Source organism: Sycon ciliatum, chromosome 8 (assembly GCF_964019385.1).
Source record: "Sycon ciliatum chromosome 8, ocSycCili1.1, whole genome shotgun sequence".
NCBI classification, from domain to species: Eukaryota; Metazoa; Porifera; class Calcarea; order Leucosolenida; family Sycettidae; genus Sycon; species Sycon ciliatum.
In genome coordinates, this window is record NC_088650.1 from 15,366,272 (window position 1) to 15,380,486 (window position 14,215).

The window sequence follows — 14,215 nt, forward strand, 5'->3', positions numbered from 1 at the left end:
GTCCTGGTTGTGGTGTGCAGGTGCTGTTCCCAGAGATAGAGGGAGGAGGAGGGGGTTGTGTGAGTTAGTCACTGATTGTCATTGGTCCTTGTTGAGTTCGTGGGTACGCCCATTTTAGCTTATGCAAAACGATGCCGGTGGGATGCTGTTCACTAATGTAATGAGGGTGACTCGGTTACAAAACAATATACTTTTTAAAATAATAATTAATTTATCTACAGACAACAGTGTCACGGCCATACATGTACCTACAATGTATATACAGTAAGGCAGAAAGAATGCATGGAAAGTAGTGAGGAACACTTATGGCTTAGACCAAATTTTGAACAGTCAGACAGACTACGTACGTGTAATGATGTATAGATCTACATACAAATGGAATTCAGTTCATTGTCATTGTACGTGCATGAGGCAGCCTGGAGTCGTGAAAGGACTTTCATCTTACCTTTCACTTTCACGTTTTCAGCTACTAGTACTTCAGTGTAGTGTCAGTACTTACTGTATCACCAAGAGTATAATTATTATAGCCATAGGTAGTCAACACAACAGGCCCAAAGCTCAAAAAATGATTTTATGGACTCTTGCAGTCTTGGCAACTTCTCTTGGTATCATGACTCCCTAACCCTGGACCAGTCTGAAAGGAGCGGATCACGCGATGCACCCTCGTTCCCTGCCTGGCCTCCCACCTACATGTACACCGTCTGTACTTACAAGTAATTACTACCTGTGGCGCCCCCAGCATACCCGGGCCAGGACCAGGTCCGGTCGTCAGTACTACAGTGGTCCCTCTATAATCCGGCACCATTTGTGCCACGAAAATCTGCTGGATTAGGGAGGGTGCTGGATTAACAAATCTGATTTACTGCTGCAATGTACATGAAGGGGACATTTTGGCTACTGAAAATTGTGCTGGTTTATCGAGGGTGCTGGATTATAAAGTGCCGGATTAGAGAGGGACGACTGTACATGCATGTATACCAGGTACACAGTAGATCTACTCACTCAGTGTCAGTACTTAGACAGTCAGACCTACTAGTACTAGTACTAGTAGTAGAGTAGAGAGTAGTAGAGCGGAGATGCCCAATCATCGGGCCAATGCCTGGCAGGAAGCTGTCGACAGTACTCAGTAGGTCTACCATAGTCTACACTGACTGTCGACTACAGACCTAGTCCTAGAACTTAGTAGAAGTGCAGTATGGACTATGGTCCTTCACGTCACATGCGCAGGCTTCATTCCAGATCTACTGACAGTCTGTTTTGTACAATGTCATGACTGTACTCTGTAGATATGTACATGGTATGTGGTGGACTATGAAAATAATGCACTCAACTCAGAGATGTGCGGGTTGTGTCAAAGTGTGGCCGATTTCGAAGGTCGTGGCTGTTGTGGAGCGCAAGCCGCAAGGTGTTCCGAACTCCACGGCCATTAGTTTGCTGTGCTGATCCAGGACTCCACCATACCCTACTTTGTGATTCTCCTTGGTCTCTGCGCATCCAGAAGGTGATATTTCCCTGGCCGTGCCGTCTCTCGGAGGTATTTGTTCCTTCGCTTCGAAAAATTTCCCTGCAACGAGAGTATTGACGGAAGTATCAGCGAGCAAAACCTGGCAACATGTTCCGGGATGTCGGTCAAGCGAAGAAGGTGGAAATGGAACGAGATGATCATAACGCCGAATCTAGGAGCAACAGCCTGGTTCTTGCCGTGTTGTTCTGGATTCTGCTCACACTCGCCCAGGTGATGAAATGGTTCGTCATTTTCCCGCTGGCCTTGCTGTGGATCCTTGAGGACGTGAACGCAAACGGATTGGAGGTTCACTGGTCAGGAAGTATGAAGACGTTCAATTGGCACCCGCTGATGGCGATTATCGGGTTCGCTTTGCTCGGTGGTGATGGAGTACTGGTGTTCCGCGGACTCAGTCGCATCGGTGTCAGCTCCAAACCGGTGCTCAAGTTCATCCACGGCCTGCTCATGTTCCTCTCTTTGCTGTGTGTATCAATCTCCATGGCAGCCATATTCTATTTCCACACGGTGAACGGTTACACGAATCTCGACAGCTTTCACGGTCAGTTCGGATTTGCGTGTGTTATCCAGTACGGCGCGCAGTACCTCTTCGGCCTTATCCTGTTCGCCTTCCCGTGTGTTCCGGCTAACGCCCGGCGCCTGGCCATGCCGTACCACCGCTTCATGGGGAAATCCCTTCTGATACTGGCCGCGATGTGCATCGTGTCGGGCTTGACGACGAAGCTGGGAGGCGAGAATGGCAAGTCGACGTCGCCGGACATCCGCACCGGCATCGCTCTCGGCTTCCTGATACCGTACATGTTTGCGGTGGTCTTGTTCCTGCTGGGCCGTGACGAATACAGACGATACCAGTCGCCGAGCAGCAAACCGTCCCATGCCGGCGAAAGTGGCAAGAAGGACGGCAGCGACCGAGCGTTGCTATCCCAAGAGAAACCGTAGGCCAATCGTGTTTCCCTATTTCCAATTCTACCATGTCTAAACGCTGATGCTAATCACAACGAACAGTGTTATTACCGCCCAAGATAGGCAACCATGGCTCATTGCCTAGCACTAATTGCATTCTAGGATTCGAAAACCTTTCATGGTTCAATTTTGATTACAATTCCATTGCATGAACTATAACGGGTACAAATTTCAAGGTGATCTTCCTAGGCTTCGCCCAGCAGATCTGCTCATGGTATAAACCGTGCGGCAAGTTCTGCTGGATAGCTTTTTTTTCCAGTGGACACCATTTGTTCAGCTTCACGGCATGCAAATACACCTTCCAAAAATATTGGGTTTCAGCTTGTATACACTTCTTCAGCCTGCACTGCATGTTTAACAATGTCTTCTGTTCTTGCTGACCCCTGTTACTACTCTGAGTGGTATTGCGCTGTACATGGTGGCTGGCGGGTGGTGGCTGTGATACTGGTACTTCGGTACCAGTGATGATGACGATGATGTATGACGGTTGTGCTGGTGGTGGTCGCAGGCTCTTGTTCCTATGCGTTATTTCATACACACAATTCACGCTGAATTTAGACGGTCGAGTACGTACGTGTTTGTGTGATTGCGTGCCTCCGGCGGCATGTGTGTGTGTGTGGTTGCGTACGCACGTGTGTATGTGTGTGTGTGTGTGTGTGTGTGTGTGTGTGTGTGTGTGTGTGTGTGTGTGAGCATGTGTGTGTGTGTGTGTGTGTGTGTGTGTGTGTGTGTGTGTGTGTGTGAGCATGTGTGTGTGTGTGTGTGTGTTTGTGTGAATTTTCAACTACACTGTACTTGGAAGTACAGGTACCACCACAGCATATGTAAGTGGCAGCACTCCTGGAGCCTTTCTTGTAGGCCTTTCATACGACAAGAAAATTCACGTCTTCATGGTCTCCCAAGGTGATCATCCAGCTGGTGGAAAATACGAGTTGCATAACCATAGCCGTGCCTGCGAGACCCTGACCCTCAGATACTGCGTTTTCAATTTCCTTTCGCGTTTCCTGCATTGGTGTGTGTTTCCGCTGGAAAATAATAATCAATTCATCATTGCGATTTCCATCAAAGCAATGCAAATAACTAGACAATAGTCTGACATCAAAATTTGATGAATGGTAAAGTATTGAAAGTGAGTCATGTTGATTGTGTGAATGAGTTGGAACTTATGATTGGTAAAGTATTGTGTTAAAATTACTTATATACCGGTGCTGTGTGCGGTGCGTCATGCAGTGTCTGCTCCAGGGCCGGGTCAGCGAACTGGTTGGGGGGGGGGGGGATACTTGGACTCGTTTGGACTCTCTCTTTGTATTGGCCGGTGTTCTCACTGTGCTATGAGATGCTGTAATAAATAAATGAATATAAAATAAATAATAAATAAGAACACCGAGTCACCTGTACTAGGCTGTAGCTGTGACCAGGTTGGGAGTACAATAAACATGTACATGTACATGCATGTACATCAGGGACTCCCTGATCACAGGCTGATATACATGACATACATGCAGTAGCCGCACTTGAACGGACCCGGCTCTGCCTCTGACCCGTTTGCATGCAATGGTTGTGCCAGGTACACGTGTACCCGGTTGGTTTATCCGAGGCACCGCTACTACATATCCCAACGCACCTCAGTACATGACTGTATTGTTGAGGGAGTAGTAAAACTTCCTCCCAACATCTACCCCTACAACCCCAGGTTACAATTTCAAGTTGGTGCCACGTTGCGTATGGGATGACCTGAATGCTGAACTTGCTGATGTCCCCTGGAAATGTCACCTCCGCAGCTCGCACGTGGATGACGCTCTTTCGTCTTTCCACTCTATTCTTAGCAGGGCCATGGAGAAGCACCTCGGGTACTTCTCCCGGCGTCCACTCTCCCCCTCATGCCGACGTTTAGGTCAGCCACCTTGGGTTGATGCCCCCCTCCGTGCCGCCATTAAGGCAAAGCACGATTTCTACAGTGTGTGTAAGAAATACCCAACCCAGCTTAATTTAACATGCATGTATATCGATCTCAACGGAACTTGGTGAAGAGTCTGACTCGATCGAAATACCGGGGATACATTCGGTCCGTACAAGCTACGCTGCAGGACAAAAACCGCCCATCACTGTTTCAGTTCGTGAACAAATTAAAAAATCATAAAGTATCTCGTGACATCCCGACACTCACCATTAGTTCTACGCAGCAGGCTACTACCTCTTCAGCTAAAGCCACTCACTGCATTGAACTCTCAGTTCGCCTCAGTGGCCGTGCCTGATGACCCTTCTCTACCCATTCCCCCCATTGCCGAGGAGTCGGGTGAGGTTGACCGCCTCACATCTGTCTTTACTACGACTGCTGCCATCCGACGTTACATTCGAAAGCTCCCGTCTGACAAGGCTCCGGGCCCAGACGGCATCACTAATCTGGTATTAAAGTCCCTTGCGCCCTCAATAGCATACCCCTTATGTCTGATTTTCAACCTATCATTCCGCACTGGTCGTTTTCCCTCTGCATGGAAAACAGCTAATGTTATACCGATCTACAAGAAAGGGTCCCGCCACGAAGCATCAAACTACCGTCCGATATCTCTACTGTCCTGTGTTTCCAAACTCTGTGAGCGCGTTTTCTACGACCAATTGTACTGTCATGTCTCGTCACGTTTGAGTTCAGCTCAGTCCGGATTTCGCAGAGGCGATTCTACCACCCTCCAGCTGACGCGCCTGGTGCAATTGGTGTGTCGACATCGGGATGCTGGAGATCTAGTCGGGATTTGTTTTTTCGATCTTGCCAAGGCCTTCGATACCGTCTGGCACCGGGGGCTTTTGGCCAAGCTTCGTGGATCATTTACTGTAGACGGCAATCCCCTGCTATGGCTGACATCTTACCTAATTGGGCGAACGCAGTACGTCACGGTACAATTTTTTCAAACTTTGGAGCAGGGTGCAGGTTTTCGCGCTCTGAGGCTCCCACAGTTTCTCGCCAGGAAACCGGCATCAGGCCGGCCTGGTTTCAAACATTAGGTATAGTACTAGTAGTAGGAAACTAGGTAGACATCGGATAGCTTTGGCCCACCTCCGCCATGCCTCCAGCAAAAGCTGCCGTTCGCGGGCTGACGGATTCGGAGGTAAAATTGTTGTGCTCCCTCCCCGGGATCGATTCTTCGATTTTAGACGTAGTAAAGACGCTGGCAACATTTGTGACGGAGTCCGCAGACCGCGAGACACGACTAAAGAATAGGATCGATGATTTATCGAGGCAAATTGCAGGCCTGAACGAGGAGGTTGTCGCCCTCAGGGAGTCCGCCATTGTCGCAGCAAGTGCTTCTCCCCTGACTCCTCCAGCAGTTGCCCACAACCAGCACAGCCAGCGTACGATGGAGAGTACAGCGGGAAGGACCAGCAAGCGTACCCGTACTCGCGCAGGCCAGGCTGCCACGTGTACCACTGATGCAGACGAACACCGTAGCACTTCCCGTAGCGTGGGTGACCCTGCCAGTGACCATGAAACGTCAACGGAGGATGAGGACAAGTCCCAGGCAATTGAGCGGCCCACTGTCAAGCCCAAGCCACTGAAGCTAGAGCCAATCACGGATGACACGTGGAAACTGGTATCAAACGAACCTCACAGAGTGAAGAAAGCCGTAATCTATGTGGGCAATTTGAACTCACATAGCAGTGAAGAAAGTGTCAAGGAATTCACTGAGCAACGCTCTGCAGCAGTAAACAAACCGGTGAAGGTTCACCAGTGCAGCATACACACCACAGAAGATGGGAAAGTGTCTGCCCGCTTGATGATCGATGCGACTGACCTTGAAATCGCCACTGCTCCAAACTTTTGGCCTCGCCCACTGTACGCGCGGGTTTGGCGCCACCGTGAGCGTCCGAAGGGAGACACCTTGTCCGGCTCACACAGTGACACTCTCAGTGATGCTCCAAAGGGGGACACCTTGTCCGGCTCACACAGTGACGCTCTCTCCGAGTCCTCCGACACTCAAGCTCAAAGCTCCAATTAGATCCTTTCGGATCCTGCTGACGAACACATTTGGACTACTGAGTAAACTTGGTGACTTTCACCATGCTGTACACGTTCACCAACCTGACATTGCCATTGTCACAGAGAGCAAGCTAACCCCTGAGAAGGCTACTGATTCCGAACTGTCCTTGCCTGGGTACTACTCCCCACTGCGGAAGGATCGAACAGCTCATGGAGGAGGAGTTGCGGTTTGGGTTAAAGCCAGTCTGGCCCTCCCAGAACTCGATGACATCCAGGTCGGTAATGAGGAGCTAATATGGCTGAGTGTCAGAACTGTGGATAAGAAGTCAGTGGCTGTGTGTGCTGCATATCGCTCTGGCTCCTGCCACGACAATGACATCAGTACCCTTGAAGCCATCAGTGCTGGCATAGACCTGGCCCGTAAATCTTGTCAATATGTGGTATTTGGCTGGAGATTTAACGTACACAACGTGGATTGGCTCGGCAGCACCAAGACAACTCATGCAGGTGTGTACACTGAAGACATGTGTGCTTTTCACTGCTTGGAGCAGCACATGCATGAGCCCTTAACCCACTCGACTTAATAATGACTGACCTACCGGGAGATGCGACCGTCAATACCTTAGCACCTCTGGGAAACTCTGACCATGCCTGTGTCCTACAGTCCGCTTCAAAAAGATTTGCAATCCTGGCGATCGCCCGCGGAGTTTGGCGTCTTACCGTATGAGCACTCGAGCGCTGCCTGGAAAAACTCACTGTGAACTCGAAGAAATATTCCGCGCGAAAGCAGGAAAAATGACAACTCACTCACGTTGATACAGTGCAGTCATGACATGTACGTCTGGTTTACAACAAACGAGTTCTTCCTCGTATCGATAAAGGAGTCAGAGAGGACATGTCGAAACGAAAGTGTTGTAAATGTTGACGAGCGGCATGGGTCCCAATTCGTTTTGTGACCAAAATAGTTTCTTTGAGCTGCGATGCAATTTACTCACCGTGTGACGAAAACGACATCGACACGGACTCATTCCCAAGGCCATGACTTGGCAAAGCTATCCGTGTGACTTCGACGACATTTTGAGAAAAGCAGACGCTTGTGAACGCTGATAGAAGACGGCGTTGACTGCTAAATAATTAATTCAAATACATTGGCGATCTTGAAATACTAGAATAAATCTCAAAAACTACAGCGCGATGACTTCCATATTCACTCACACCACGTACCATTGCAGTGTTGTGGGTGTGTTCACATGGCGTGAGCCAGTCAAGTGTCAGTCAGTTCGGCAGGAAGCGCGAGCTCCAACAACAAGTCGTTTGGTGCAGCCATCTTCTTTGTCTTGTACCAGCTTGATCACCAAAACAAAGAAGAAAAAAGTTTGACTTGAGGATAGGTTGGGATTTGAACTCACAACTTCATGGTCAGCAGACAGCATTCATAACCACAAGGCCAAAAGGGAAAGGATAAATCGTGGGTTTTGATAAAAAAAATCGATACTGGCTTCCTGGGCAAATTGTAAACCATGGGAAAAGGCCGGAAACCTGGCCGAAATTCTAACTCCTTAACGGCTGGTCCAATTGTTCCGAAACCTTCACAGAACAATTTGCCGTGTCCTAACAAGCCTTTCTATGTACTTTGTTGTCCAAATTTCCCTTATCTTCATACTTTTTAAGACCCAAACCTGATTGTAAATCTTTTTGAAACAGACTATAGCTGACTTTCATGTAAGCACAGCAGAGGAACCACCAGTGACCAGAACTGTCTGGAGTTACCAACGCGCAGACTGGGACAGACTCCGCCACTTCTTTAGAACAACAGATTGGCAGTCCACTGTCAGTGATGATCCTGATGCAATGTGTATGCACTTGACCCAGAATATTCTGGAAGGAATGCGCCGATACATACCGTCTAAGCAGTTGTGCATGAGACCATCTAACCCCTCTTGGTGGACACCGGAATGCACTGAGGCTGTAGCACAGAAACAAAGAGCATGGAGGAGACTCTGCGCCGACCGGTCAAGTGCCCAGCTGCAAGCCCGTTACAATGTCGCCAAGCACTCGGCTAACCATTGCCTGGCAACTGCCAAGCAGGCATTCACAGCAAGCCTGGCGCAGAAGTTAGCCTCTGGGTGTATGGCGTCTGGTGAATGGTGGCGAACCATCAAGAAGGCCTCTGGCCACGGAAACAGCCCATCCATACCTACTCTCCGCAGCACCGATGGTACGGAGCACGACACCAACCGCAGCAAAGCAGAGTGCATGGCCGAACACTTCGCCAACAAATGCAGTCTAGGGGCAGACGACCTATCCGCTCCATTTCCTTACGTCCGACCACGTACTGACCGCAACCTCTGCACCGTCCGGTTTCGCGAAACCACAGTCGAGCGAACTCTCCGCCAGCTCAACCCCACCAAGGCCACTGGTCCAGATGGGATACCTGCCCGCGTCTTGAAAGCTTGCTCTGCAGAATTGGCACGGCCGCTTTCAAAACTATTCACATGCTGTCTTCGCTCCGGTATCCAGCCACAACAGTGGAAGGTTGCAAACGTAGTTCCAGTCCACAAGCGCAAGTCTAAATCGTCGCCATCAAACTATCGACCAGTGTCGTTACTGAGCATCCTCTCCAAGGTCATGGAGACCATAGTCAACAGGGCAATGAGCAACTTCATGGAGACGAATCACGTCCTGTCAGAACGGCAATTTGGATTCCGTCGCGGCCACAGTGCAGCAGACCTGCTGACTGCTCTCCACCACCAGTGGGTGCACACCGCCGGAGATAAAGGAGCTTCTCGAGTGCTGGCCATCGACATTGCTGGAGCATTTGACTGGGTGTCTCACACTGGTGTGTTGCACAAGGCTAGAGTGTATGGCATCTCGGGAGACCTGCATCGGTGGCTCCAAGACTACCTCTGCAACTGCACACTTCAAGTCCTCATCTCCGGCCAGACATCAGCCAGACGCCCAGTTAAGGCTGGGGTGCCACAGGGCAGTATCCTGGGCCCCACCTTATTCTTGGTCTACGTCAACGACCTTGAAGACCACCTCCCAATCGGCTCCAACCTTGCCTCATTCGCCGATGACACAACCCTATACGCCGAAATTGCAACGCTCGCTGCTGTTCCTGACAACGCTAGAGTACTCCAGGCTGCTGTCGACCTAGTATCCAGTTGGGGCTCGGATTGGAAATTGCAGTTCGAGCCAGCCAAATCTCAGGCCCTTACAATTTCCCACCATCGTCGGGACTGGCCAATACCCCCCATTGTCTTCAATGGAACTCCTGTCGAGGAGCAGCCCTCCATCAAAGTACTCGGCGTCACGTTTGACCATCAGCTAAAATTCAGCCAGCATATCCGAACTGTTGTAGTCCGAGCAACGCAGAGACTTGGAGCCTTGCGCAAGGCATTTCACTTGCTGACTATTCCTGCCCGGCTTCGAGCCTACAAAGCCTTTGTCCGGCCGGTTATGGAGTACTGCCCAATCGTCTGGAAGGGGGCAGCTCCTTCCCACTTGAATCGGCTGGACTGGGTGCAGGAGCGAGCCATCAAGGCAATACATCCGCAATGCTGGCTTCCTAGCCTCATAATTCGCCGCACCATCGCTGCCCTCTGCCTCCTGTATAAAGCCCTTTGCGATAATTCTCCCGCTCTTCTCTCGAGAATGCCTCCACCCCCGACACACCAACCCAGGACCACACGCCTCACCCGCCAGGCTGTACGACTGTCCACCGCGCATCCCCATCAGTTACAGAATGTTCTTCCTGCCAATTCCCGGAACAATGTGAGCCAAGCCTTTCCCCACTCCGTCATCCCAATTTGGAACCAGCTGCCTACCTCTATCATTCCCCACCCATTTCACCCAAATAACATCCAAAAGTTCAAGACAGCAGCTTATCACCATCTCCTCAGAACGAACTGGCACTGGGCCACTCATAGCATACGCGAGTAAGAGGGTACAGTGTCCTACCCTGCTTGGACATACATGTAATCTCTCCTCACGGACAGTCTCCTCTTGAATTTAAAAGTCTAACAGCGTTCACATCAATACTCAACTTATTCTTTTGCTCACTGAGCAATACAATCTTTCCATTTTCTTTCTTCTGTTTTCTTTTTCAATTTAATCCTCCCCACCCAATATCCCTTTGGTGCGTCCATGGAGCTATGAAGCCGAGACCTCTGGTCGGCGGAGCTTAATGGGCCCCACCACCACACTCCATCATTCACCCCAGTGTCTGAAGATATGTGGATTTTGTAGAAGAAGAAAAAAAGAAAAAAAAACATGGGACGTCCTCGGCCGACACAACAGTACTATCCGGAGTTCCCCAGGGTTCCATCCGCGGCCCCCTTCTTTTTATTTTATACCTCAATGATCTGCCCGCAGCTGCCCCGGGCACATCACTGTTCGCAGACGACACAACGCTCCTACGGGCATCTCCTAACATCACTGGCCTGATGAGTAACCTAGCTAACGGGATTCAAAGAGTAATTTCCTGGATGTCGTCTTGGCGGTTATCGCCCAATCTGTCTAAAACTAAAATCATGCTCTTTCCTTCTCAGCCCGATGTTCCGCCCCTCCTCCATCCCACTTTCCCCCAGCCTATAGACATAGTCTCCAGCCATAAGCATCTTGGCATTTTCATTGACTCTAATCTCTCATGGGAACCCCACATCGATTACATATGTAAACGATCAAGTTCATCTTTAGGAATTCTCTCTTCTCACTGTTACCATCTCCCAATCTCTTGTAAACTCCTCTTTTACTCAGCTTACCTACGCCCCATTTTTGATTATGCAGATACTGCTTGGGCTGGAATTTCCACAACCCGTGCTGCCAAGCTCGAAGTTCAACACAAAAAAGTTCTCAAAATCCTCCTCCGAAAACCCCGCATGCTTCCATCTTCCACCCTTTATGCCCTTGCTGACACTTCCCCTTTGTCTAAGAGACGTAATTCACATCTTGTCACCCTTATCCATTCTCTCAAACTCAATCTGTGTCCACCTCACCTCACCTCCACTGTTTCAACTGGTTCTCTTCCCGTAGCACCAGAAACTCCCTTTCCCTTCCGAAACCTAAGTCCTCCTTTCTAATTCACTCTCCCTTTTTTATTGCGTACTCTGCGTGGCTGGCACTTCCCCAAGAAGCTAAGGACCTTTCTTCCCTCCGCCTTTTTAAGAGCCTTGTCGCGCCTTGGCTTTGATTTTGTGTTTCTGATTTGGTTGCAATCACTGCTTATCCATGCCGGTTCCTTTTTCTTCTCCTCCCCTTCTCCCTGCCTTGCCGTGGTTGGCTAACACCCTCTCTCTTTGTATTGGCCGGTGTTCTCACTGTGCTATGAGATGCCGTAATAAATAAATAAATAAACTATTACCGTACTTACACACACACACACACAAAAACGCGCGCACATGACACAAGGCCTTTGCGGATAATGCTGGCAGAAAATTAGTAGAATTCGGTACTTTTTCTGGTAAGTTAGTTTCATACATGTTTGGTATGTGGATAAAGAAATGGAGCAGAATTCGAGGAATTGCCCGCCATAAGATTTGTATGGTTCTGCCAATTTCACTGCTTTTCGAGCATTATCCGCCAATGCCTACATGACACCTTCCGGAGACCAATTGCAATGCGGTCATTCTGGTTAACCTTGATAGAAAAGGAGGCCAGAGAAAATGAAGAATGAAAAGATTCAAAGAGAATAGAAGCACATGGCCAACCCACAAAATTAATTTTATCTGTTGGGAGGAATATCGTCACAACTTATCAGTATCGAGTTCCTCGCTTGTTCTTTCTAGTGAGGGGTTGTGAGAGTCAGAAGAAAACTAGGAGCGTTTTGGTCGTTTTAGGGCGCATGTTGGAAGATGAAGGTAGCGAATTATGTCCAATCCCCCTGCTGCTGAAATGTTGGGTAGCGACCTTCACGAGGAGAGACTACGTAGAGGCACTGACAATGACTGCCCCCCCCCCCTCAATACAAGTCATGGCGTTTACCATTGATCCGCACCCAAACCAGGTGGGAATCAATAGTGTAGACTACACTGGGCCACATTTAGGTGCAATCTCCCAGCCATGGCCATGTCGATGTTGTTTGGAGTCGCATTATAGTAATACTACAGTGCTGGCAACTGAAATCCGACCCCCCTAGCGTCTCGTACGAATCGCTAACGCGGCTAGCGCACCGCTAGGGGGGGGGGGGGTCGGATTTCAGTTGCCAGCACTGTATATACATGTACATGTACATTGTATATGTACTGGGGACTTAGACCTTAGGAAGGTAGGTAGTGAAGCCTAAACTAAAGACGCTATACCGGTATCTGCATTTGCTGTAAGCATTGCGGATAGATCTACCATGTTTGTTTGTTTGTTTTCTTTATTTGAATTCGCTAAAACCAAACGGACAGAACTGTCCAGTGACAAGGGAGCGAATGATGAGCGTCATAATCACTATGCATCAAAACATCTCAGGACAAAATGAGACAGACTATATTAAGGGGGGGGGGTCTGCACAACACTTGTACATAAAGGGGAGTACGAGAACAAAGGCGCGGCAGAAGTCGAAGCAAGAAAGCAATCAACGCCAGAGATATTTTTGTCCACCAAAAACAGAGAGAGAGAGAGAGAGAGAGAGAGAGAGAGAGAGAGAGAGAGAGAGAGAGAGAGAGAGATCCGAGAGCGAGAGAGAGACAGAGAGAGAGAGAGACTAACAAATGAGGGCTGAGACCTCTACAGCAGGGCTTTACGTCTGAAAACAACCGCACGAATTAACAAGCCAGTTGTCAGAGAGCAGGGAGAGAGACGGGCAGGCAGGCCAACAGGCAGGCATATAATGAAAATATGGCGATAGTGATCCGTCTGACCTCAAGGGTTCATGCTGTGTGGAACAGCAGCAGTGCGAAATTGGGCCGGGTGCGCTACCATCGCTCAGCCAGCCCAAGTCTGGAGAAGATTTCACTCCGGTAGTGACTTCATCCGTACATGTACATTCGACAGTCCTCCGATCCGGCCGAACTATTCGCAGGCGTTGGCCCTGCCTGACAACGTCCACCCTGGAATCGTTCTTGTTTGTGTCTTATCATCGGAACCTTGACGGGACATCACATGACTTGCCCGCTGCGAGACATTCATCCCAGGATTCTACGATGTACGAGTTTTGGCACCTGCCAACGCGCGAAATCGCACATGACTGGGCGGGATCAGCATGCAGCGTGATCTAGCTCATTTGGGAGCATGGACCAGACTTAGGGCTTCATCATTATTAAGCCTCTTTTACGGGCAAACAGAACACAATTTGCCATGTTGGAGGAGTAGAACACAATTCGAATACTGAAAACAATTGCAGGAAAGGAAGAATGTTCCAAGTAATTGGAACTCTACTCAAATACAACAGAATTCCATGAAGCGAGTACCAGACTTAGGGTTGCTTTTCGGAAGACCGCCTTCCCGATCACCCCTCTGCTGCACCACAAGTACATGTGCATGATGTAACCTGCAAGCATACCTTGGTGGGCAGAGGACCGGTAACCAATGACGAAGGTCCGCTGTTTACATTCCCAGTTGTAGTCCCACACTGTCCGACCAAGTGCGTTCTCCTTCGCCCAGTGATGCAGCCGTTACAGTCAGAGGGGTGAGAGACGTAACAGCAAAGACACATTTACATGCATGGCAGAACGCATCGTAAACGACGCGACGATGGCCGAAACAAGCACATACATAGATGTACATGTACATGACAAGTGTAGGTGTGTGGATGGGGTGTTGCGCGTATC

The 14,215-nt window shown here is 49.4% G+C and overlaps 1 protein-coding gene across 1 annotated transcript; it reads left to right on the forward strand.

The window, feature by feature from the left end:
• The first annotated feature begins 1,330 nt into the window (after window positions 1-1,330).
• On the forward strand, window positions 1,331-3,058 carry LOC135823804 (plasma membrane ascorbate-dependent reductase CYBRD1-like). Its single transcript, XM_065336651.1, has one exon. It carries the CDS (start codon window positions 1,613-1,615, stop codon window positions 2,459-2,461), a length of 849 nt encoding a protein of 282 aa, XP_065192723.1. The 5' UTR covers window positions 1,331-1,612; the 3' UTR covers window positions 2,462-3,058.
• Window positions 3,059-14,215: the final 11,157 nt, after the last annotated feature.